Raw genomic sequence first — 26,556 nt, forward strand, 5'->3', positions numbered from 1 at the left:
TCAGAGCTGGACCTCAGCATCCAGCCTGAACGATGGGGGTGGAGACACTCTTTCTGCTTATGCAGAAGAATTTCCTGGTGGGTTATGCCTTGTGTTAAATGGTAAGAGAGGTAGGTGCCTTTTAGATTTACCACCTCATGTACTAATTGGCTTGTGGCCAATGCTGCTTATCTGATCTAAGGAGGTAAGTAGCCTTTTGTGAAAGCAGAACCTCACCACACACACACACACACACACACACACACACACACACACACACACTCACACTGCCCTATGCTTTAGTGACTGCCAGCTAAGTATGCAACATCCTATTGTTTTGTTGTCCTGTCTGGCAAAAAAACAACACCACACAAAACAAAAAAAACCTATGTTTGAATGAGGGCTGATCTGACCAGTCTTGGCATGAATGGTTTTAATGATCTTGTGAATAAGGAATGATACTGTGCTCTGATGAATGCAGATTGACACGTCTGTGGCAAAAGCAATACCTTGAAAACTTGCCAGTAAACACAGCAAGGTTTGTGATCTCAAGGCATGTAGTTGGAAGTACAACCTGCCTTCTTGTCTGAAAAAACCCCCCAACCCTGATCTCATCCATCAGCGTCTCAAAAGTGAAGGAGAGAAATGGATTCAGCTTTGGCACCTGCACCTATGGATCCTTCCAAGATGTACAGGAATAAGCCTTCTCCCTGCTAAACTTAATGCTGGAGAAAGGGCAAGCATGCAGCCCTTGGCTTCCACAGCCCAGTGCCAACAATGCTGGTTGTCTCCTTTTGATTGGCTGGGAAAGAGAGAGTTGGTGGTACCGTTGCTAAGGCAGCCAAATTTGTATTCTGTGCCAATATGCAAATAAGTAGGTGATTTCAAAGCCTATTAAGCAAAAAATTAGTTCAAGCTTTTACTTTTTAAGCCAACCAATCTGGTGGGAGAGGGAGATTTCCCATCTCATTACTATTTTTATTATTACTATATTATGTTATTATTTTTCGCAGATTTGCTTCTGTTCCTCACTCATTTTCTTGTTGCATGTTAGACAGGGTATCCTAGTGCTGGAAAAGATTAAAAAGAAACAGGATGACAAAAACGATTGCTGGGGTTGCAGCATCTCCTACATACAAGGAAAAGCAAAAGTGTTTGGGGTTGTTTAGAAAGGAAAGAGGCAAGATTGAGGTTTATTACATTAAGTGTTTCCTAGCCATGAAGCCCTTTTTCATCTTCACGGTTGCTACATGGCACTGAACTTCTTTCGCAATTTTGAATAACTTTTGAGAGGAATCCTGTATCTTTGAAATAGCAAGGCTCTACAGTGAGGAGGGTCAAGTTCTGCAGTAAATATAGCTTTTGCTCCTGGACCACTATTCAGAGAAGAGAGAGACCCTTGGAGGAGAAAACAGCCATCCCTGCATTAATTCATTAATCAATAAACCGCTCTGAATCTATAAATGCTAAAGGGAAATACTGAATTTTCCTTCCTTCAGCAGGACCAATAGGTTTTGCATCCACAGGCACTGCCTCCTTTTCTCTTATTGCTGGCAAGGCAAGATAGCCTCTTTTACACTTGGGGGAATCCATACCCTGCATTCTCTCTCCCTGCAATGTAGTTGAATTGAGGTCTCGGTCTACGCATGCGGCAGAATGAGATTACAGATGAGAAATAGTGTTTATGAATGACACAAAGCCCATATTAAAAAAATAATAAGGTAAACCTGATTCTGTGATTCTCCCTGCAAATAGAAAATCGGCACATGATTGAGGAGCAAAGTTTTTTGCCTACCATGTTGATTTTCTATTTGCAGGGAGTTTTTAAGCACACAGGAGCTTTTGAAAATGAAAATGGAATCCCCCCCCCTTCCTGAAGTGGTGCAGTCCACTTTGATTCTACCTAAATCTGCTACCTAAATCTGCATCCTTTCACTCCTCTACCCCACTCTGGATGCCCACCCCACCCCGGCAGCTGCAGACATTCTGATTACTTGTTGACAGGCATTCAATACATTGCCACAGATGGAGACCCTCAACATCTGGCTCTCCAAATTGAAAACTTTCTCTCTCTCTCTCTCTCTCTCTCTCTCTCTCTCTCTGCCGTTTGCCCCTCTTGGTTTATGATCCCTCCCCAGCCTCCATAATCCAGGTCAGGAGGCTGTGACGGAGGAAGAAGTATTTTAATTGGATGCTCTCATGCCATAGGCGGAGTTCCCACTGGGTTTCCTAGTGTCACCAGAGATTGCAGCTGACCTAAATCCTTTTGGATATAAAGCAAGTCTGAGAAAGAAATTTTAAGGAGGCTTTAATTTCCCGACTTGAGAGGTGCTCGCTGTTTGAGCCTGCCTGGAAGTCATATTCCCCTAACTTGAAAGCTCTGTTCCCCATTCTCGGATATTTGTGGGTTAGGCGTGTGAGGGAAAATACTCTACACATGCACAGTAGTGCTCTTATCTTCATTATTGTTTCACACGTCTCCGGGCATCTTCCTTACACTGGAAAAGAACTTCTAGAACTGTTTCCCTAGCTCAGTATTTTTAGTTCAGCATGTTGTTTACTGCAGCGACCAACTGGGTGCCTTCGGAAATCACACAAACAGCACAGTTGAGACACATCCTGTTGTGTGTTCCCAACACCTGATAATCTGATATCATTCCTCATGCCATGGAGGTTCAGTTTCACTATTATAGTTCCTGGCTATGGATAGACCTAGCTATCTTCCAGGAAGGAATAGGTCTAATGCATTTCTGTACCATCTATATATTGCTTTGTATATTTTAGTTGTCTGTATGCACTCAACAGCGATGGCATGTTTTCTACCAGTTGCTTGTATGGGGTTTTCCGTGTATTTGCAAATGCTGCTGAATAATGCATCTCATTTCACACTCGGTAAGTGACAACCTTGTTGGGACGCGGGTGGCGCTGTGGTCTAAACCACTGAGCCTCTTGGGCTTGCCGATCAGAAGGTCGGCGGTTCGAATCCCTGTGACGGGGTGAGCTCCCGTTGCTCAATCCCAGCTCCTGCCAACCTAGCAGTTCGAATGCATGTCACAGTGCAAGTAGATAAATAGGTACCGCTCCGGCGGGAAGGTAAATGGCCCTTGCGTGCACTGCTCTGGTTTTGGTGTTCCATTGCACCAGAAGCAGCTTAGTCATGCTGGCCACATGACCTGGAAAAACTGTCTGCAGACAAACGCCAGCGCCATCAGCCTGTAAAGTGAGATGAGCGCCGCAACCCCAGAGTCGTCTGCAAATAGACTTAACTGTCAGGGGTCCTTTACCTTTACCTTTTTAAGTGACAACCTTATTTTTATGAATAGTATCGTATCGGTCAGAATATAGGCCACACCCCCCCAAAAAATCTGGCTTTTATAAAACTTGAGCGTTGCCTATAATCATCCTCTTGTAGATAGAGAGGTCATGATTTAAGAGCTCTCCTGGGTATGTGTGTCTATATATTGGGGGGGGGGAGCTTATATTTGGACCAGTATAGTAATAATAATTTAGGAAAGGCTTTTAATTTGCAAGGTGTTTTACCAACCATACCTTCTTCCTCTTCACGACACCTGTACTGACACACTGTTCAGCCATAGAATACCTCTGTAACAGGATACATGTCTGCTCTGTGTTCCTTGTTTCGTAGGCAGATCTTGCTCTGCTATCATTTATTTATTTAAAGTTAAATAATATTTACCCTGCCCTTTAGCTTAAAAAAAAAGGCACCCCGAGCATCTTGGAAAGATCAGTAATAAGATATCCTCTGTCCTCGGGTTTATGGTTTAAAAAATAAGCTACAAAAGGAAAAACGGTTTGGGATGGAGGAGGAATATCGCAAACCCAGGCACTAATTCTTAATTACATAGTTTGTATAATGGCCTGCTGGGAAGGAAACAGCTTGAGGAGAGGGGAGCCAAAGGTTGCTGGTCCCTCCACAGACCAGATGGAGTGGCCCTGCTTCCCTCCTCTCCTCTCCTCTCCTCTCCTCTCCTCTCCTCTCCTCTCCTCTCCTCTCCTCTCCTCTCCTCTCCTCTCCTGCAACCTAATGAAGGAACTTGATGAAGCAGGTTTCTCAGCAAAGCTGGTGGTGGAACCAACCTGCTTCCCTTTTCCTCCTCTGCCGTATCCTGATGGGCCTGTTGGCTGAGCAAGGCAGTTGCTGCAGCGGCTGCAGCTGCACATTTTGGCGGCCAGTTGTCCCATTATTAAGTTTGTTATTTGTACATTTTGGGGTGGGTAGCCCTATGGATTTTCTGTTTGGGCCACCCCAAAATTGGGACCCATCTCTGTCCGCAAGACTCCTGCTGGATCAAATTAATGGCCAGGAGCTTTTGTGGTCCCTGGGCAGGAAGAGACTGTCAGGAGCCTCTTAATGCTTTCCCTCCCCTTTGCTTCCCTTTTAGTTTGGAAGCCTGCAGGCAGGAGCCGTTCCTACTTCATCATCTGAAGCTGCCCTTACAACTGGGCCAGGCAATTTGGTCTGTCTAGCACGGCCTAGATCAGCTTTCACCAACCTGCAGATCAGCTTTGGAGCTGATGAGGGTTGCAGCACAAAACATCCTCAGGGCACTAGGTTGGTGAAAGCTGATCTGGCACAACATTGCCTACCTCTCCCTGACATGCTGCTTTTGTGTGTGTTAGATTACTAGTAGCAGCAGCAGCCACAGTATTTAACAGAGAAGCATCTGATGGTGTGAGCTCTCACCTGCATCCAATGTAACACTTCTCCCTGACATCCTAGTTCTCTATGTGAGGAGGACCTATGGAAAGATTCAGACATCTGACCAACACAAAGTCTGAAGTTGTACAGCATAGGCAGTGAACCACTCAAATCTGTGCACCATTCTGGACACAGGAAAACACCCCCCTCCCCATTTTATTCCTTTATTTTGGGCTTGGGTCTGTTTGCTCTGACAAGACAGACAGAAGTCCCCTCTGACAGGCTATTTCTCTCTTCCCAGCAGCTTCTTGCATTTCGCTCGCAGTTTCACTGTATCCCTTTTGTCTTGTTTGCAGGAGAAGAACCCTCAACTGGGGTTGATTGTTTATTGTTCTTTCCCCCTCCTCCTGCTGTCAGAGTAGTGCTAGTCTAATCCGAGGCACACAATTCAGCTGCCGCTGGTTGTTGTTTTTTTAATTCTCTCCTCCCCACTCCACCAGCATCCAGCTTCCTTGCTTCTTCCTCCAGTCTCTGTCATTCCTTGTAGCAGCTCATCTCACAAGTCAGAATCTGGGAGATGTTCCTCTGCTTTATGGGACAGATCCTGCCTCCAAGTACAAGGGACGGGAGTGCTGGCTGAAGGTGGCTGTGAATCAGGTATACTCTCTCTCCAGGTGGTAGTTTGTGGCTGTGGGTGCTCTGCTTGTCTTTGTGTCTAAGCTCTCGTTGATTGTTTGATTGATCTCTGAATATTGCTGAGAATGTGTCTTGGGAGATTGGAAGCGCTTTGCGAGGAGAGAAGAAGGGTGAATCGCTCGATCTGGGGGTAATGCTTCTAAACCGTTGAAACAAAGTCAAGGAACTGAGGGTGATCGGGGTTTTTGTGCCCCCACTGAAGAACAGATCCACACTCTACATTTAAAGCACATTCACAGACATTTGGAGCACATGACTTTCCCCAGAGAATCCTGGGACCTGTAGTTTCCCCTCATAGAGCTACAGTTCCCAGCACCCTTAAACTACAATTCCTAGGATTCTTTGATGGGGAGAACCCTGTGCTTTTAATGTGCATTGGATATACTTAAAGCGTGTGGTGTGAATAAGTTATTCCAGTTGCTGTCAGATGCCTAGCTGGCTGGACATCACCCAACAGGCCAAGGGAGCAAAAGAAAGAACTAGAGAGGGCAGAGCAAAAATTTGATCAGGTGTGAGTGAGGAAGTCCTGGCTTGCAGACAGACTAGGGGGTGACCTGCATTAGGAAGGGTTTATATAGAACTCCCACTGGCATCTAGTCAGAATGTAAGGCTGGGAGCCAATCAGGACACGGAAGGTCCTTGTTCCAACAGGGGAAGTTGGAGAACTTCCCATGAAGGATGAATGGCCGAAGTCTCTGTCTCTAGAGATGAGCAGAACTCGACTCCCACCAAAGGAGACAGGCACTATTTGTATAGGATAGTGACAAGTTGGTCTCATACATTGGGTGCCTTTGTTTGAACTTAAATTGAAAAATCTGAACTTCTCATCAGCAGTCCCCTAAAACATCTGGGTCCCTCTACTTAACTGCTTGCTGTTTGAAATTTTAATGAATTTTCCACTCAGGATTCATTTTCTGAGTCAGGTTTTTGCCCAGCATTAATACATTATTATTCACTCCATCACCTTTTGGCCTGACGGATTAAAAAGAAGGCCTTTGATGTGGATTCTGGGTTATTTCCCACCCACGTATGGCTTTGTATGTGTTGTGCATGGGTTCCAAAATGCTTTTGCAGGGAGAGGAGTTGATGAGAGGAAGGAAATTCTTTGGGCTTCTCTTTCAGAGGTGTGGTTAGTGAGGTCAGTGTGTCGGCTGAACCTGCTTGGGATATGGGTCATTTTTGCGGTTCCTTAGAGGGTTTAGCATAGTTGACTGCTGCTCTTGCATTGCCCCATCTCTTTTCTGCTTCCCCTCCATTTGGCAGATGTGGTTGTCAAAGATCTGCCCCCCCCCCAGTTCGTAAATCAGAAGGGTTTAATATTTTAACATCCCAGGAGTTGCTGGCCTGGATAAGGCACAGGCCTCCCGCTTTAGATTTTCACCCCTCTCTTTTCCACGTACTTCTGGCACATCTGGAATGCATTTTAACCTCCCAGCTGTTGTACGGTGATAGCTTGATTACACACCACCGGGGAAATGGAGATTTTGATTTTTTTAAACCGTGTATCAAAAGTTTTTGCACTGCACACTACTTTTTTCAGGGAAGTCATCTGGAAGAATTCTTGATTGCCCACAGGGGGCCACCTCACAGTCTGGCTAATAATTGCTGCAACTTTTTTTTTAAAAAAAGCACACACATCAAGTTTCTAGTCCTTCCTTTGAAAGCTCTTCAGCTTTTGTTTCCCCCCTTAGGCCCTTACAATGACTCTTTGCTCTCAAATGAAGACTGTGTGCACATGGAAGTTCCAAGTGGATTAAATGCAGCCCATGTATGTGTGTGCTTTTTGCTTTGCCTGCACAATGTCATTCTCATTGGAGTGGCAGCCTTTACTCCCTGCCCACATTTAATTCGTATTTTCCCAATCTGTAGATAATGCAGTAAAGGGGGGGGGCAGGAAATCTAACAGAAAATTGCATGCTACCCAAGTGTGGACATACTGAAGCACATTGTGTAGACAGGAAGTGGGTTTTTCATGTGTGTGGTGACCTTTTGCTGGGTATCATCTATGCCCACATCCTCTGTTTCTGTAGGTGAGGCACTGCTTGCTGGACTGCTAGAGAGGCTGGGTGTGGCATACTTTAAAAAAAAACACTTGCTGTTTTGTGCAAGTCTGGTATATCAGAAAACTTGTGTTTCAGAAATAAAAATAAATAATTCGGTACCTCATATTTCTGAAAGTCAGCGGTGTACTCCTTGTACCAACTATGATGGTTGAATGCTTATCATTAAATTATCTTCCTAATGATACCGTATTTTATTGAATTACTCTGAAAAAGTCTGGTGTTTCGAGTCATTAGACCTAAGAAATAGCAACTTTTCCTAAATTTATCCACAATTTTGGCCACTAGCATAATTGAACTATGTCGGTAATGGCAACCAACTTGGATGGCTTAAAAAAAATAATCATTGAGGATAAGTCTGTCATTGGCTACTAACCCTGATGGTTATTGTAATGGGTATGAGTTACTCGTGCGTAAACTGGTGCCTTTCTCGGTTAATTTGCCTTGTTAAACCTTTCTGACTGCACAGCCCCTTCTCATGGTGGCTGCCTCAGTCACTGGCAGAATCCGTCAGTGGGCGTTTCTTGAACCTCTTCCAACATAAAAGTTGTTTGACACCCAGTCTCCTCCTCCTCTCACTGCGCGGGAGTCTTCTGCGCAGGGAAGGCGTGGGTAGTGGAGGACCTGGTCTCTCCTCACTGATGTCCAGTGAAGAGTCCTGGAGCCCTCTCTCCAATTCCCCCGTCTGCCTCCCTTTATCCCTGGTGTTGCGCTGATTGGCTTCCCCCTCTACTGAGCTGTTTCTCCCCCTGCTGCTGGGTCCTTCGCCAGCATCATCTGGGATCCTCCCCTTCGCCTCTCGCTCCGATGTCAGTTCCCTGACAGTTATGTTGGAGGCAGCAATGTTTCAGTTTCTGGAAACCTCTGGAGGGGAGAGCGCTGTTGCACTCAGGTTATGCTTGAGGGTTTCCCATAGACATCTGTTTGGCCTCTGTGGAAGTGGGACCCTGGAATAGATGGGCCACTGAACAAGAATTTTAGGGTTTGAGCTCCAAAGATTCCTGACAGCAGTAGCATGTTCCAAAAATGTCCCAAATTCACATGTATTAGGTGTGATGTATTCAAGACAATGTCAGCTCAATGTCTCAAATCTCTCTCTCTCCTTATGTCATGTGTCCATTTCAGCAGACTTCCACCAACCACCACGAGAGCAGTAAAGAAACCACAGAGGTCATTCGGTCAGAAGTGAAAGGCAAGAAGTCTTCAAGCCATGGCACAAGCCACAAGGCCAAGAAGTCAGGAAGTGGGAAAAGCTCGACGGGTTTTGGCACATCCTCTTCCAGTGGGACATTTCCACCTGCAGGTGAAGCATGGGAAGGAACTGGGAGCCAGTAGGGTCAGCCATGACAGTGGGCTTCAGTCCATTAATAGCAATGAGTCTGTTATGAATAGAACTTAGTTGGATGCAACCTAGCCGTATGAATGTGAGTGCATGCAATTAGACATGCTAAGTATTCTTTTCAGTTGATGCATTCAGTGTGTGTGTGAGGGGGGTGTCCCCAGATGTTTTTTGGACTGCAAGTGCCATCAGCCCCCAGCCCACACCACCAGTGGTCAGGGATGATAGGAACTGTAGCCCAACACAATCCAGAAGGAACCACATTGTCCACCTGGTGGGTTTTGCCTTTTCGATTGCAGTCTTCGTCAACAATCCAGCAAATGAGAAGAGCATCTAGTTTTTTTCAACTGTGAGCAGTGAGGCTTTCTCCAGCGCTGCCTTCTGCACCCTTAGGCATTTTGCAAGCAAACAAATGAACACATAGACTTAGATCTGTGACAGCTATAGCTCTGATGCCTCATCTCTGCCTGCTTAAGGTTTAAGATTTCCCTTGATCCCCTTCCAGGTACCTCATGCAGCTCCTTGCCCTTCTCCCAGGACTTCGTAACCTTCCCAAAGCTGGAGCAGCAACAGCAACAGCAGCCCGAGGAAGAGAAATATCGCAAGCCTGTCTCTTCCTCCTCGTCTTCCGCTCATTGCTCCCCGTTGTACGAAGGACAGAAAAGCGACGTCTTTGAGCAAAAGGTGATCTTCTCGGGTTTCGGCTCCATCATGCGCTTCTCCACTTCGGCCGTCAGCCAGCAGAGGGGGCACGACGCTTCCCCCGTAGACTACAAGGTCTCCAACTCTATTGGGGGCACCTCTGGCGGAAGTGGCGGCAGCAGTGGTGGCAGCCACAAACGGATGCCGTCCCTCAACGTTGAGGAAGGAGAAGTCCTGAAGGAAAAAAAGCACAAGGCCAGCAAGAAAAGCAAGCATGGGCCAGGGAGGCCCAAAGGGAGCAAGAACAAGGAAGTCCCAGGCGCCCAGCTGGTTGGATCCACAGCTACGTCGTCTTCGCCCTTCTCCGGGGGGTCCCTGGTCAGCTCCAGCATCGGAGGGTCCTCTCGGTCTTTCAGCCATGCAGCTGCCCTTCCGAGCCTCAGTATGGAATCTCCGCTTCTGGGATCAGGTAGGTACCACAGCCTCTAGGCAGGATGCTGCACAGTTTTGGCTTCTGGTGCAGAGTTCTGAGGCTCTCAGCTTGAAAAAACAAAACAAAAGAAACCAAGAGTGAAGGCAGGTACTTATGTCTATCTATCTAGAGAAATAAGGGACGTGGGTGGCGCTGTGGGTTAAACCACAGAGCCCAGGACTTGCCGATCAGAAGGTCGGCGGTTCGAATCCCCATGACGGGGTGAGCTCCCGTTGCTCGGTCCCAGCTCCTGCCAACCTAGCAGTTCGAAAGCACCTCAAAGTGCAAGTAGATAAATAGGCACTGCTCCGGCGGGAAGGTAAATGGCGTTTCTGTGCGCTGCTTTGGTTCGCCAGAAGTGGCTTAGTCATGCTGGCCACATGACGTGGAAGCTGTACGCCGGCTCCCTCGCCCAATAAAGCGAGATGAGCGCCGTAACCCCAGAGTCGACCACGACTGGACCTAATGGTCAGGGGACCCCTTTACCTTTACCTATCTGGAGAAATATTGAGTGGTTGCAGTGGGTTCTTTACCCACAGGGCGAACCTGACCTTGCAACTCTGTAAAATGGAAGCAAACACACAAGCAAGTTGAACACCCTCAGTCTCGCCTCTGTCATCATGTGTCAGATGAGCTGTCTGCTTTTATAGGCAAATCTGTATGTGTGTATGTTGGAGATGACATGCATGCTAGCTAGTAGGCAGTCGTCGCAGTCCAAATATAACCCGTGCCGGAGAAGCTGTGATAAAAAGTTGCAGAACTTTTCATTCCCCCATCGCCATCAGTGTTCACCACAGTGCTGGGGAAATGTGTGTGTGTGTTGAGGGTTACAAAGGTGCTATCAACCCTAAGTTTCCAGTCGCCATCCAAATCCAATGTAGCTGTGAGGATAAGGTTTGCAACATGGATAGTAATACTGAGAGAACAGGATACTAGACTAGATTGACCTTTGGTCTAATCCAGAAGGGCTCGTCTTACCTTGCGATATCTCAGGCTTTAAAACAGTATTTCCCAAACTTGGGTCTCCAGCTGTTTGGGGACTACAACTCCCATCATCCCTAGCTGGCAGGACCAGTGGTCAGGGTTGATGGGAATTATAGTCCGAAAACAGCTGGAGACCCAAGTTTGGGAAACACTGCTTTAAAAGACACATTCACAAAGGACAGGGCCATCCGTGGCTGCCAACTGTGATGGATGAGTTCTGCATCTACTGTTGAAGGCAGTATGCCTCTGTAGACCTGTTGCTGGGAATCAGAACTGAGGAATAGTGCTTGTCGTACTTAGGTCTGGTTGGCTTTTATAAGAACAAGATGCTGGGCTAGCTGGCCCTTCTGTTTGATCCAGTAAGGCTCTTCTTATGTTCTTACCTGGTGAAATCTCAGAGCCGCTTCCTGCGCTCTTTGTGGCAAGGCACCCGTGATGTGTGTCAGTGTGATTTCTTTTGCGAGTGCAACAAGCCAGCAAACCACAGCGCATCTCAACTTCCTGAGCCAGGTGCTTGCAGCAGAAAAGATGTTTGCACTGCTAGTCTCAAAAGCCAGAAGGCTGCTGAACCACAAGCAGGACTTCCAGGAGCTGGGAGGGTGGTCCTTCTGAGCTCTGCGCTGTTCCTTGAACCGGTTAACAGAAACAGAATCTGTTTTGCAGCACTTGTGCAATGGTGGAAATGTGTATAGAAACATGGCCTAGAGTTGGGTATGTCCTTGTAAAATGAGGGGTTTGTTTTTCTTTGCCCCAGAGAATATGCTTGTTCTTCCCCAAGTCCTTCAGTGTTACTCCAGTTGTGCTTTCAGGCAGTAGCTGTGCCGGTTGTTGCTCACTTGTATTGCGGACTCTTTGTATCTGGGCATATTCATCATGTCAGCCTTTGCCTCTTCCTTTATTCCAGGTGTGGAGAAGACTTGGCCTTCTGGATATTGCTGAACTACAAATCAGCATGTGTGTCCAATGGCCAGGAGTGATAGAACTGTAGTTCAACAACATCTGGGGGAGGCAAAGGTTCCCCATACTTGTGAGGGTGGTTGTTTTTTTAACACTTTCCCATGTGCTGTGAAACCCACAAAAAGTCCTTCCCCCCAAAGCTGCTGCTTGACATGGAAGGGAGGCTGTCATTGGCACCAGTGGCAGCATCTTTCCTTTGCCAAATAGCAGCTAGGGAGGGTGATTTTTGTAGCAACCGTGTAGGTTGGTGAAAAATAAAACAGGGCTCTTACACCTTTAATAGTTATCAGTGGAGACTGAACCACCAGGGCAAATGGGGCACAACCCCACCTGCCTCAGCCAGCTCCCATCTGTCTGCGTTTTTACTTACCGTATTTTTTGCACCACAACACTCACTTTTTTCCTCCTAGAAAGTAAGGGGAAATGTCTGTGCGTGTTATGGAGGGAATGCCTACGGGTGGCATGCCTACGGATTTTCCTCCTCTAAAAGCTACATGCGTGTTATGGTCGGGTGCGTGTTATAGAGTGAAAAATACGGTACATCCATGGGGGGGGGTTTCCTGCTCGCAGCAGCTTTTTCTTGTCTCCATAGTCTTGCAGCAAGGAGGAAGATTGGAGCAAAACTTAATTCATTGGCTTTGCCTGCCATTGACTCTGGCGCCACCTACTGCTGGCCTCCTTCCCTCCCACTCATAACTGGTTGGGCACCGATACTTACACAGGAGAGGGGATTTCAGCAGATGTTGTTCGGCATGCATTCTGCAGCTGCTGAAATTCTCTTCTAAGCAAGTATTAAAGGTGCGGGAGCCTTGGCCTCACTTGCCCATGGTCACTCTAGGGTCACTTTTCTCAGCTTTGGTGCCCCAGATGTCATTGGACTACAACTCCCATCATCCCTGACCGCTGGTCCTGCTAGCTAGGGATGATTGAGAAAGGCTGCTCTAGGGCCACGGACTTATTTTTCTCCATGTCCCAATCCCGATTCTACAGCCTCCCCACCTTGTGATGAATGCTGCACACAAACTAGGGCTAATGCACATGGCTGTGGTGCCCACATCCCAAGCCACAGCCTTGTGGCAGAGCAGCCCGGCTTCCAAGCATCCCGGCATTGCGGCGGAGTGGAATCGCAACACCTGCACTTCATTTCCCTGCCAAATAGTGATCCCATTACATGCTGAAGGACGTTCCCAAAAGTCCTTCGTCAACACACCCATTGTGTGCGTGTTTGAGACTGCCGGGAAGAGAGGCACTGTAAAAAAAAACCTTTAAAAACCCCACCAAAAAAACCCACTTTAAAAACACCTTCCTGGCAGTGACACTAATGGCAAAGAAGGGGCAGCTTCAGCAAAAAAGGGTTAAAGGGGAAGGAAGTGGGAGGCCTGACCTGGGCACAGCTGATTTGGCATGCTCTCATCTCTGTGCAGGCTTGCTATTCAGGTCACATGGACAGATGAGAGGGTGGAAGGGGAGGCATAGGAGGCGTAGCTGAGCTCTGTGTCATTCCCTGGTGACGGCCTTTTGCTCTCATTGCTTTGGGGCAGGGGAGGGGCCTGTGGAGTGGAAGAGAAACCAGGATGCAATTATTTCTCAGGGAGGAGCTGCTGCAAGCCACACACGCCTAGCCTACCCATAATCGTAACCTCAGGCCATACGGATTTTCCTCCCCTGTTTCCCTCACTCCCTTGAGTTCAAAGGAATCAGCCTTTTTTGCGTGAGGTGGGTCTGCCTGTCAACCCGTAATCCAGGCCTACTAAGGGCGAATTTTTCCTCACACAGCTGCAGCCAGCACCAGCTCCCTGATGAACTTCTTGCGATAGGCGTGCTTGCAAAAGTGCTTTTTGTTGTCGTCGCGTTCACACATTACATTTTCGGTGGCCGACAGAGATGTTGCAAGTGCGCACTTAGCAGGCGCAAGTGTCTAAACCAGAGCTTTCAGAACTTTTCATGTTGGTGGCACACTTTTTAGACTCACATCATCTTGCAACATAGTAATTCAGTTTTACTAGCAAACCAGAGGTTAAACTAATCCCTTACCAGCCCCAGGAGGAGCGTTCACGTGACACACCTACACACTTTAGCCGGCACACTAACATATTGCAACACACTGTTTGGAAAGCTCTGGTCTAAAGAGTGTCCCTTAGAGTGCCGACGGCATCATCCTAAATGGAAGTGAAGATTCCAGCAGATACCTACCCATTTGCTAAATTTCTTTCTCTCCCATTCTCTCTCTCATCCCCTCCCAGTCCCCATTTTCTGCTTCTTGTGCTGGTTGCTTACCTAGGCAAGAGTCATCCAGGTGGGTGGAATATAAATGTAGTTTTCTCATCTGCCAATATGGAATCGAGAAGTAGGTGTGTTCTCTTCTCAGTTCAGCAAGGTGGCTGGGCTGTGGTGGGCTGGATCAAATACCTAGAACAATATTAAATCTGCAAATATTGAAGGCAAGAGGGTTTGGTAGGCAGTAAGTGGAAAGAGAAGGTTCCTAAGGGTTTCCTAGATTTTGCCCTCCCACCTACAGGCTGCTTCAGCCTCATGTGGCTCAAAGTTGTGAGGGACATGCTGCAAGGATATTCCTAGGTGGAATGTGCTAACACTTGGGAGATCTCTGAAGCATGCACCAATGTCAAACATGTTTTTAGACACTTATGTTTCTAGCATGGACAATTCAGGTACATGGTTCATAAAAGTGGCCATCACAGGAGACCCTGGGATCCACCTCATTCTTTGAGTGAAATTGAATCAGTTGGATGAGTGGAATTGTGCATATGTAATTTATTACTAAGGAACTAAGAGAGGGGCAGGTCAAATTTAGAACTCTCTTCAAGCAAGTGACTACCGTATTTTTCACCCTATAGGACGCACTTTTTCCCCTCCAAAAATGAGGGGGAAATCTGTGTGCGTCCTATGGGGCGAATACAGGCTTTCGCTGAAGCTTGGAGAGCGAGAGGGCTCTCCAGGCTTCAGGAAGCTATCAGCAAGCCTAGGGAGCCCGCGGGAGTTCCCGCAGGGCTCCCCACGCTGCAGATAGCAGCCTGCCGCCTGGCACGCGGGGCGCCCTCAAGCAGAGCGCCCCTCGCACCGGGCAGACATCCGCAATTTTCCTTTATTTCCCACCCAAAAAACTAGGTGTGTCCTATGGGACGAAAAATGCGGTATCTCTCAAGCCTCAAGGATTGCAGACCTGATACTAACTATAGTTTAGGGATTGTAAACGGGCACATAGATTCCTCCTTTCCTTGATCTGTGTTCTCAAGCGCATGCAACGGTTGACAACTTTAGTTAAAATTAAGCTGGCAAAACTTAATTTTGAAAAGCACTAAAAGCTGTCAGCATCTGAATAACATTTTTGGTAGTTTCCAAATATAACAGTTTTTGCCTGGGTCCCATTAATTATCAGAGCTCACCTTTTGTCCAGACTTCTGTATTACAATAATAGTACAACTTAAATAGTTTTTTAATAGAGTTTTTGAATATTCAGGTTTTCCAACACATCACATACACTATTTTGTAGTCCTTACAGCAGCCCTGTAAAGTAGGCCAGGATGCAGCCCAATAGTTCAAAGTGTGCTTTGGCTGTATATTGTTGGGTTGAATGATGTGCATGCCAACCTCCTGGTTTGCAAAAAGAATAATAGAAGTGTAGAGTTAGAAGGGACCACGGGGATCATCTAGTCCAACCCTCTGCAATGTAAGATTTTTTTGCCCAACATGGGGCTCGAACCCACAACCCGGGGATTAAGAATCTCATACTCTACCAACTGAGCTATCTGGGAGCACCAGGGCTGAAACTATCATGCAATGTATCATGCAATGTGCATTTACTCAGAAACAAGTCCCACTGTGTTCTGTGGGGCTTACACCTGGTAAGTATGTTTCGGATTGTAGCCTGCATCTCAAGGCACAAGACCTGAGAAGCCAATCCCTGACTCCACCCCAGGAACTCACAAAAAAAAAGAGAGCAAAATTTAAAAACTGGCTGCTGGGTTGGGAGGGTGTGAAATTGACTAAGAATTACCCCTCATTTTGACTTGAGGCTACTCAGTTTCAGCTTTCCACCCAACCTGCAAGGAAGTCCCCTTTTGGCAGACTGAGCTAGTATTTCAGTGAAGATTTATGTATGGGGTCTGGTGGGGAGGAAAACAGAGCTTGCAGTGAATTCTTCAGCCGCAGTATGAGCCTGGCTTTCTCTCAGCACCACAACTGAATTGGCAGACATGCATAGCAGTGAATCAGCTCTAGGCTAGGTTGTCATTTATGGCTCTCTGGCCATGGTTCATGCAGAATGTAGTTCTTTTTCTTAAAAAAAAAACAACACACACAAAAAAACCCCAGCACTACAGAAATGTTATCCACTGTTTTGTTTTTGTTTTTAAAGGGTAATGGTGATGGAATTGTAGAATCCTAGAATTTCCATTTACAAGAAAGGAGATTCTGACTGAACATCAGGAAGAGCATTCTGACAGCAGGAGCTGTTTGACAGTGGAGTGGTCCTCCTCAGGAGGTTGTGAACTCTCCTTCCTTGGAGGTTTTTAAGCAGAGGTTGGATGGCCATCTGTCACGGGCGCTTTAGTTGAGATTCCTGCATTGCAAGGGGGTTGGGCTAGATGACCCTTGGGCTCCCTTCCAACTCTACAATTCTATGAGTCTGTTCCACTGTCAAACAGCTCTTATAATATTATTTTTAGTCAACTGTTAGAAAACTCTTCCTGGTGTTTATGCAAAACTATTCTGGGGGTGGAGGAAAGGCTGTTGGTGATGTCAGAGGAGGCCAGCCGTGCTGTATACAGCGTGCTTCTGGGAACTGTTTTGTTCTGAGATTGATTCTGGAGAGAAATGGTTCCATTTGGGTTAGATGCAATGAGGGCGTTTCCAGATCAGTCTCATTGCTCTGCAAACCTTACACCTGTCTTTGCCCTTAGAGTCACTGAACGAACTGGGCACTGAAGGCAGGAATTCTATAATTAAGTCATCAGTAATCTCATGAATACTGTCCAGAGGGTTTCTGTCCCTTCCAGAAAGCACTCCAGACGACATTGCTCTGAATAGCTGGGGAAAACAATGTCATTTCCAGAATCAAAACATTGCAGTTAACAGGCCCATCTTACCCATTGAGGCTAGTGGTGCGGGACGCCAAGTTCTGGAGGGTGCCACGCGAGAGTCCAGGGAACACCGAACAAGCGCGCTGAGTGAGTGAGGCTGTCAGTTTTTTCCCTTTTAGCCTTCTGGCACTGAATTCTGTGGGGCACCAGAAGGCTAAAAGGGAAAAAAACCGAGCCGACGCTCTGCAGGAGTGGGCTCAGCACAAGCCCGCTCGCTTGGTGTGCTGCCTGCCGTGGCCACCGCAGCACGAGGTGGCCGGCTGAGCCAGGAGGTGCCGCATCCAGCCTCCGCCTCTTCCCCGCTGAAGTAGCCGCCCTTCAGCCGCTGCCCACCTCCTCCAGCCCTAAAAAAAGCTCAAGTCTGGGGAAGGGGGGGCACCGGAGGGATCTTTGCACCACGGCCCTGGCAGCTTATTGGCTGAGAGAATGCCTTATCTGGATCCCACATATCAGGCAAGTAACAGAGGTGCATTTGTTGTGCTGTGTGCTATGCTGTGCACTGGAAAAACCCTCAGCCACAGTTGGTCCAGTTCTCTAAAATGGGAACAATACTGGCGTGCCCTAAAGGGATTGTTTTGGGAGGATGCAGAAGGAAAGGAAAGGTTGTCAAACCATCCTGAGAGAGAGGAGCAGAAGCAACATGGGAATTCGATACAAGCACCTATAGACATCCTTTTCCTTGGTGCCTGGCCATCTCTTTTCAAGTCTTGCTTTCATTTCTTCCTGCAGGGATCTACACAAGCAACAAAGATCCGATTTCGCACGGAGGCGGGGTGCTCCGGACAGTGTGTAGCACTCCTCTCTCCTCCAGCCTCCTGGCTCATCAAGGCACTGCGTCGCTTCCCCAGCTCACCCGCTCTCCCTTCGCTAGCGCCATCCCAACCGCCTCTTCTTCCTCCGTCTCCACAACCCAGGTAAGCACTTCAAGCATCCGTGCTCTTAAGTCATTTCTGTGCACTGAGGGGGTGCATGGGGCACGTTCTAAAGGACAACTGTGCTGGCTGGGGCTGATGGGATTTGTGGTCAAAACAACACCGGAGAGCACCAGGCTGGTTAAGACTGATGTGTGTAAAAGGGTAAAGAAGTTAAAAGGCATCAAACAAACAGAAACAGCCTAGGGCTTGACTGACCTCTGTGGAGCGTGATTTGTAAAATGTGAAGCAAACAAGCGTGGCTGCTTCTCAGGGTCTGGGCAACTCCCAAGTCCTCATTGTTCAGGCATGCTGCTCCTCCTGCTTGCTGATTTTGCTGCTTTATAGTGGGCCAACTTGGAATATGCAATACAGAAAACCTGCTGGTGAATAGCAGTATTCAGTGGCTGGGTGCACTTTACGATGCTAGGCTGCGTGAGAAATGTCAAGGGTGCCGTTCTTCTTGGTCTGCAGCCCTCACGGTAAATGTAGGCACTCATTTTGATTTGCAACTTGTACATTCATTAACTGGACTCTGAAACCACTGCCGTTTCCCAAGTAAAAGCAAAACAAATGCTATTATTCTTTGATGGTGGTGAACTGAAGCAGCAATCCAGAAAGCTCTCTCATAATTCCATCCTGATGATTCAGCATCCAAAGCCAAAGCTCTCCCCATTGTTCTAAAGGTAAAGGTACCCCTGACCGTAAGGTCCAGTTGCAGATGACTCTGGGGTTGCGGCGCTCATCTTGCTTTATTGGCTGAGGGAGCTGGTGTACAGCTTCCGGGCATGTGGTGAACCAGAGCAGCACACGGAAACGCCGGTTACCTTCCCACCGGAGCAGTACCTATTTATCTCCTTTCACTTTGATGTGCTTTGGAACTGCTAGGTAGGCAGGAGCTGGGACCGAACAACGGGAGCTCACCCCGTCGCTGGGATTCAAACCGCCGACCTTCTGATTGGCAAGCCCTAGGCTCAGTGGTTAGACCACAGCGCCACCCACATCCTATTATTCTAGTCTCTGGCTAATTTACATGCCTCCAGGTACCCCACCACCTGCGTTTCCTGCAGAAATAAAATGGTTTCATTTCAATGAAGTGTCCCTTCAGCCACATGAGACTGAAATGCTTTGAAGCTTCTTTTTAAGACAGAGGCCCCAACATCATCTGTCTGCTGCCTGTCTGTTCCGCTCATTCATTCAGTACCAGCCTAAGCTCTGATCAGAAGTTTGGAAAAGACGACTCTTAAAATGAAATGGCTGTTTTTCTTTTCCCTTCTTCCTTTGTTGTCCGCACCTCTGCAGGTGTTCTCCCTGGCAGGATCTACATTCAGTCTCCCTTCCTCGCATATTTTTGGAAGCCCCCTCACTTCTGGGCTGTCGGTCAATCCTCTGCTGAACCAATCTGAAAGCAACCGGACAGGTACACAAACCGGAAAGTTTGAAATGATCTCATTATAGAATGTCCTTCTGAAAGTCAAGGCCACACTTGTCTACAAGGTCATCTCCTTCCCTTCTTCCCCATGCTGCTTAGTTCCAAAGTCTTTAGAGCTGATAAGGTTTCCACACATGAGGGGAAGTGTGATGGGTAAGCTAGGAAAAAAAGTTTCACATTTACTCCTTAAAAAAAGAAAAATGAAAACATGCCATTTACAAAGATCAAGCTGTTTGGTGTATAAATACAGCAGGCAAGCTTCAGAAATATGACCTGGAACCCTTGGGAAAATACGTGCGCATGCGCAGTGAAAGAGAGAGACCATGTTATGTTGACACAGTGTCTTCACTAGCCTGCCATCTGGTGGCATGTGGGAGTAACACCATTCCTTAAGACAGGAAGTGGTTATGTTGTTATGGCTGCACTGAGCGTTTTCAGTTTCAACAGGAAGGTTTAAGAGGCTTTGTTTTGAATCCACAGAAGGTGTAATACTGTGTAGTGTAAATGTTAACTGCGTAACTATTGAGTGTAGGACAGTTGTGGGTATGCAGAAATGGAAGCTGTGTTTTGAGAAACTCCAAATTGATCTGTGATTATAATAAATAATATCACGGTTGAATTCACTTGAGCAAAATTGTGTTAATGTAGCAAATCACCCAGGGATTTTGCAGGTCGATTTAGACACAACGATAGACCTGCTTCTATAAACCGTGGTCTTCTCTTTTAAAACTGGGGCCCTTTATTAAAGAGCAAATAGGGGCATAGGGAGAGCTAAACTTCAATCCCTACTTGAAGCTTACTTCCCTAGAATATGCCCTCCCAGATGCCCTCTTTGATATTGGATGTGGCGTGTCCTTGGAGAAAAGGGCAAAAGTTTTTAGGCTTTTAAGCAGCAGGTTTTAATACAGAATCTGGGTTTGAACAAACAGTAGTGCTGCATCATGTCTGGTCAGGTCTTCTGCCGTATCAAGCGTTTACGGTAGTGTTGGGGAGGTTGTCTGTAAATAATTTTTTTAAGCCACTCTATATATTTCCACTTCCAGAAGCAGATTTGGAAGACTGTAATTTTGTCTGCCGAGGGTCATCACCACAAGAAAGTCTTTCTTCCATGTAAGTTTATTTGCCTGAAATACTGCATTGGGGGCGGGGGAGAGAAGGAAACAATGCACTGCTTAACTAGCAAGGATAAAATAATAATAATAATAATAATAATAATAATAATAATAATAATAATAATAATAATATCGTCATCCAGAGATAGGGTTGCACCACACAACAGACTAATAGGGAAGACAAAACCAGTGGGGGCATGACAGGATAACTAACATGTTTCCTTTCACAAATCCTCATTGCATGTGGAGAGAGTAGCTTTTCTGAGAAGATACCCTTGAATATGCAGTGCCTGGTGAAATTTCAGGTGCAGAGAAATGGCAGGGCAGGGGGTGTTGACAAGGTGTCTCCCTGTGGCTGGTGATGCCAAATAAGCAAAAACATATGGAATCTTCATAATACATACAGAATTGAACTTTTTTACATCTTGCAGTCTTCCAGCTGATGTGGAGTTCTTAACATGAGACAAATGGACTTAATAGCTTGTTTTAGGAGGTGTGTTGACTGTCGTTCCCCTTCTGACAACACTTTTCCCACCACTCTGTTCCCTCTGCAGGTCCCCCATCAGCAGCCTCCCCACTCTCTTTGACCAGACAGTATCAACGAGCAGCGGGCAGCTGGAAAACGTTCCCCAGGCTACACCAAACATTGAGCAGCTCCTGGAGAAACAGGGCAATGGAGAAGCCGGTGTTAACAGTGAGTCGCAGGAGACCTTGTGGAACTGTTTGCCTTTGCTCAGGGGCTAAGGATGGGGGCAAACCTCACTCATGTATACTTCTCCCATCAGGCTATCTCCATTCTGCAGAAAACTTCCCCTGCTAAGGCTTGCTTAGGGATGGGGAGGTGGCATTCTGATGCCATATGTCAACAAGCAAAGCAGATGTGCAGAGAAGAGGTTCATTTCTTTAAAAAATAAAATGAAAGAACCACTTCATGCGGATGTTGGAAGATCGAACCTCACACCTCTCAGACCTTTGGACCTCATTCCTGACCATCAGGGAGTACAGGGCCTCAAGTTGCAGGTGTGCTCTGATGGTTAGAGCTTTGGGTTCAAACCATGGAGACCTGTGTTCCAATGCATCCCCCAAGCCAAGAATGTTTTATGACCTTGGGCCACTTACTTATTTCCCAGCCTACTTCACAGGGCTGTTGCAAAGGGGGACAGGGGCGGTCCTATGTGTGCTACCCAGCACTTCTTCAAAGAAGGGTGGGGTGAAAATATAATAGGCGAATGAATGAGGGCTCCTTTCTGTGCAAATCAGTGGGCAGAGAATTATGGGCAGCCTGTTGACTTCATTGATTGTGCTCCTTATTTTACTGCCTCCTCCCTTTCGTGTATGCTCTAACTGTGTCACTGTTGTTCCCTTCCCACCCTTCTCCACTCCCGACCCTTCTTCATTGTCTCTCCTCCTGCCCCTGGCCCCCTTCCCATCCACGTTTTCTGCAGTTGTAGAAATGCTCAAGGCCCTTCATTCGCTGCAGAAAGAGAACCAGCGCCTCCAGGAGCAGATCATGACTTTGGCGGCTAAGAAGGAGCGCCTGCAGCTTCTCAACGTCCAGCTCTCTGTCCCCTTCCCAGTGGTCACCACCAGCAACGGCCCTGCAGGCCAGGCTCAGTACATCCTGGCCTCCAATGGTATGGAGATGAACTCTCCTCTAAGCCCTGCCTGGTTGTTTCTTAATTCCTGACAAGGACATTTTCCAGTCATGGCATCCCATTTATGGGATACCGTGCTTTTATGTCCCTCAACTTCCTTTTCCTTAATCTTAACTAAGAGGGTTTTCAGCTCCTCCTCAACAAAACAAAACTTTATGGTTTGGCCTTTTTTGGTTCCTCAGCCACTTTGCAGACAAGGAGAGTCAGAAATCAGCATATATGGTGGTTTCTGCACATGCTGTAGTGGGAAGTGAGGGGCAGATGAGGCTCATCAACCTGGGAAGGTAGCCCATCTAGGAGAAGGAAAACTCTGATCCTAAACCACCTCTGCCTTGCAAGTTATCTTTGAGAGAAGAAAGGGCTAAGGAGTAAACCCTACACAAATCTGCGGTGAAGTCCCTAAGATGGTTGGATGGTGCCTTGTGTGCCTCCTTCTGGCAACTCCTGCAGCCAAGCTGGTGCCAAACGTATTGCTCTGCTGTCCTTTGGACCACATCAGTGAGGCCAAGACGAGAGTCTTGTCTGGGCAGCCCAGGACCTCCATACACACTGCCCAGGCTTGAACCCAGAGAGGTCACTTTGGTGCAGCTAATGCAGCCCTTGACTTCATCCCCAGAGGCGCACTCCATTGTATCTTGAGACAGTCAGATGCCAACAACATATATAACTCAAAAGAAAGAGGCACAGACCCAATGCATTCAGTGTGATCCAGAAGCTCTTAGCCGTCACCTTGGATAGGGTGGGCTAAGCTGGGCTAAGTCGGAGACACAAGGTGCTCTGCAGCTGTGGAGATGTTCTCTGGAGAGGCTTCCTGATTTTCTCTTTTTCCCTCTAGCGTGCAACAGCGACTCGTTGAGTATCAGCAAGAGCCCTCCTTGCAAGAACAGCTTTGGCATCGAAAACTCGCTCTCCACTTCCTCCGAGGTACGGAGCATCTCTTTCCGTTCTCCCCACTGTTGCTTATTGGAACTTTCACCCCCGCCAGCCAGAAGCGGCTCCTCCATGGCAGATTTGGAGTGCCATGGAGCGTGGCCGAGTGGCAGGCAGACCAGCCAATGGGGAATATCTCCTGCAGCACCAGCTGCCATGAAATCAGTGGGAGCTGTGTATGAGTGTGGCAGCACCCTTGCGTGGCTTCCATTCATTTCCACAGGGGCTGGCACAGGAGACCGCCCACAAGGGTTACACACACACACACACACACTCATTAGCTTGGGCATCAAAATGCCATCCCTGTTGCCAGCAGTTTGGACCTGGCAGATGCCTTTCCCTTTGGTGGGATGTGCTGGATTCAGTCACAGGCAGCCCCTAGGTAGGATCCCTTGCACACCAGAATGATTTCCCCTCCTTTCTCCTCCCTCCTTGCAGGATCCTCACTCCGGCTGCCCCAGCAGAAGCAGCTCCTCCCTCTCCTTCCACAGCACGCCTCCCCCGCTGCCCTTGCTGCAGCAGAGCCCTGCCTCCCTCCCGATGACGACTGGGGTGCAACAGCCACCACCAGTGAACGGCTTGGCCAGGGCAATGGGGACTGTCCACGGGGGAGGCGCCCCTGCCAATCACAGCCTGGTGGATGGTCTACTTGGGAGCCTGGCAGGAGGGCAGCAGGTACCCATCAACGGCATCCTGGGAGGTCTGAATGGAGCAGTGGCCACCCAGGCCCAGAATCCCCTCTTGGTGCAAAGCAGTGGGCCCCCAAACCTGCAGCTCTCCAGCAACCAAAGCAGGTAAGGCTCAGGAAGGAGGGGAGGGAGGGAGGAACAGATGGAGGTGGGTTTGCAGTGCATAAAGGGGCTCTACTTGGCCAGAGTTCTGCCACACGTTCCAGAAAAGCATTTTATTGGTGAAAGCTTCAGGGGCGGTAGCTGTCCCCACCTACTCTGCCAGGCTCCCGGGCATTTGGCTTTCACCCACACCTGCTGTTCATGGTTGGCCTCCCACATTTAATCACATGTGGTGTGTTTTGCAAGGTTTGTGCATACCCCTGAGCTATATCATCCAGGCAAGGCACAAAATGATGAAAAGGCATCAGTGATGGAAGCAGGAGATGCAGAGATGTGTGCTCACCATAAAGCAGGAGTAGGGAACATCAGGCCTGGGGCCAGATGCAGCCCTCCAGGCCTCTCTGTCTGGCCCTCGGAACTCTCCTCAAGCCACGCCCCTCAGTGATCCTGCTTCACACCTAGAGTACTTTTGCCTGGTTGGGATGTCTCCTTGAACTCTGGTCTGGATGGAGGATAGAGTGGGGGAGGTGTATGAACTTGCCTACTGTACAAACATAAAGCATAGGCCCATTGCCCTGCCCACTTTTGACCCTGACCCTGCCTACTATTGCCATGTGGCCCTTGGAAGGTTGCCCAACAGGGAATGTGTGAAAAACATTCTCCACCCCTGCCTTGAAGTGTAGTCCAACCTGCAGTTTGGAAAGATCCAAACTAGGGCTACGTGCACCTTGCAGTTCCGAGACTGCAGGAATTATACCTGGGTGCAAGTAAAAGGGAAAAGAGTTTCTAACCTTTAAGGCATATAAGTGACCAAAGGTGGGGGAAGGAGACACAATAAGGGAAGCATGACAGCAGGGGAGCAAGACTCATGCCTTCTCTGGACCGCCAGTTTGCATCAACAGTTTGCATGGTCTCTTGCCATAAGGCGGTGGGGAAATGAATGCTCTCCTGGATCAGACCAAAGGCCTAGCTGGTCCTGCATCCTGTTCTTACAATGACCAACCAAGTGCCTCTGTGGGAAGCGCCTGAGAGCAGTGCAGTGAGGTTGTATAAGAGCCACGCCGCACGTTGCCCTCCCATACATGAGGCCAGGTGAGGGAGCATGCCTGGCATGCCTCCTAACGCAGCCAATTTTCAGTTCCATTGGAAGGTGGCAGAGTGGGAGGCAGGCAAATCTGACCCAGGGGACACAGTGAACCATTAAGTTATTTTCAAGCCCTCTTTGACCCAAACAGCACTCCTGTTGCCTCAGCTCTTGTTTGTTTTGGGGAGGTTTCTTGGGGTGAAATTAGAACCAGAGGTGTCAGTTGGCTTTTCTGTCTTGAGCACCAATGTTTTGGGGCGTGGCCCCACTCTTTCTGGAGATAGCTGTCTAACCCCCCCCCCCCTCAGCGCTTTGTCCCTCTTCCCTTTCTCCAGCATGGCCAGCACAAGCCACCTGACTGAGCAGCAGCAGCAGCTCCTCAGCCAGCACGAGCTCCAGCTCCAGCAGTTGCAGCAGCTCCTGACTTCGCAGCCACTCAACCCAGTAAGTACCTCTGCTCTGGTTGGCTCCTCCTACTCCTGCCCACAGTTGTAGCAGGCAAGGGGCTAAGCAGCTGATGAGGTGCCTTGGCTTCTTACACTTGGGAGGCAGGGGAAAGGCTGGGGTGGAAGTTCCAGGAAAGGATGAAAAAAGCCTTTATCATCTGGGGGGACAAAGACTGGGGTGCGGAGGAATTATGAGAGAGGTTCATAACATTATGAGTGGTGTAGAGACAGTAGGCAGAGCGGTGGCTCTTGAACTACGGGGTGGAGATCCCTGTGAGGGGGCACCTCAAGAAACAGATGAAATCCCATAGCATAGGGTGCTGATTCAGACAGAGCTTTCCTTCCTGCTCCAGGCCATGACTGGGGTGGCAGACCTAAGTTATGGGAGCACTCCTTCCCCTAGTTCCTCTCTCCTGTTGGTGTGGAGGGAGAGCTGCCAAGATCCTTCTGCAGCTGACCTTTGCAATTTTGTTTTCCCAGGAGCAGCAGGCTTTGGTATTCCAGATGATTCAACAGATTCAGCAGAAGAGGGAGCTGCAGCGGCTCCAGATGGCCAGCTCCTCCCAGTTGTCCATGACTGGCCTTGGGCCGGCTACCTCCACATCCCTCCTTCACTCCAGTGCCCCTGCAGCTTCAGTTGCCAACAGTAACCTCCTGGCCTCCATTTCCCCTCAGCAGCTTAATCCAGCCAGTTCCTTGATGGCTTCCCCATCACTCAGCACCAGTGGGAACAGCCTGATGTCAGCTGCAGCAGGGGTAACTATCCCACCTGTCCTCACCGCACAAACCAACCCTTTCCTCAACCTGCAAGGTGACAACAGCAGCCAGAAGGGAATGGTGGGTATCAGGCCATCGCCTGCCAACAGCTTAGCTGCTGTGATGTCACGGAATGTTCACAGGTTTTCTCCCAGCTAGGGGGGAAAGGGTTAGCCGTGGAACGATGACAAAGCACACGGCTGCTTTGTGGAGAGCAGGAGATAATTTTGACTAAGTGGGGAGGAAATCTACATAATCTAGGGACAGGTTGGATTCTTTCAGAAGGAAATGAGAGGTGATAAGGGGTCTGGGTGAAGGGGAGATGAAGGCTGGAAGTGTTAGTGGGAGAGTCTGTCTGAGACAAGGATGCCAGCAGCAGGGAGCTGAGCAGGGAAGGTGGCTGAAGGAAGGAGGGTTAGAGTAGGCAATGAACTAAGACAAAGAGACCTCAGGGAGCACTAGATGGAGAAGAAAGGAGTAAAGAAATGTGAAGATTTCATAGGAAATTGAAGTGGGCAGGTGAATGGCCTTCAGGCTTGCAGGGCTATTAT

At 48.2% G+C, this 26,556-nt stretch overlaps 1 protein-coding gene across 6 annotated transcripts in view; it reads left to right on the forward strand.

Moving 5' to 3' along the window:
- MLLT6 (MLLT6, PHD finger containing) overlaps positions 1-26,556 on the forward strand; it is a 99,635-nt gene that overhangs the window by 66,294 nt on the left and 6,785 nt on the right. For 2 of the 6 annotated variants that reach the window (XM_081166158.1, XM_081166160.1), the window contains exons 9-19: positions 8,524-8,698; positions 9,240-9,845; positions 17,618-17,802; positions 19,102-19,219; positions 20,275-20,341; positions 20,898-21,037; positions 21,789-21,977; positions 22,834-22,922; positions 23,367-23,722; positions 25,139-25,247; positions 25,730-26,086. In XM_081166158.1, coding sequence (XP_081022284.1) covers positions 8,524-8,698; positions 9,240-9,845; positions 17,618-17,802; positions 19,102-19,219; positions 20,275-20,341; positions 20,898-21,037; positions 21,789-21,977; positions 22,834-22,922; positions 23,367-23,722; positions 25,139-25,247; positions 25,730-26,086 — 2,391 coding nt within the window. Of the gene's footprint in view, positions 1-8,520; positions 8,699-9,239; positions 9,846-17,617; positions 17,803-19,101; positions 19,220-20,274; positions 20,342-20,897; positions 21,038-21,788; positions 21,978-22,833; positions 22,923-23,366; positions 23,723-25,138; positions 25,248-25,729; positions 26,087-26,556 lie in introns of all 6 variants that reach the window. The other 4 variants (XM_081166156.1, XM_081166157.1, XM_081166159.1 and 1 more) reach the window with 3 other exon arrangements.

Source organism: Podarcis bocagei, assembly GCF_964188305.1.
Source record: "Podarcis bocagei genome assembly, chromosome: 13".
Taxonomy (NCBI): Eukaryota; Metazoa; Chordata; class Lepidosauria; order Squamata; family Lacertidae; genus Podarcis; species Podarcis bocagei.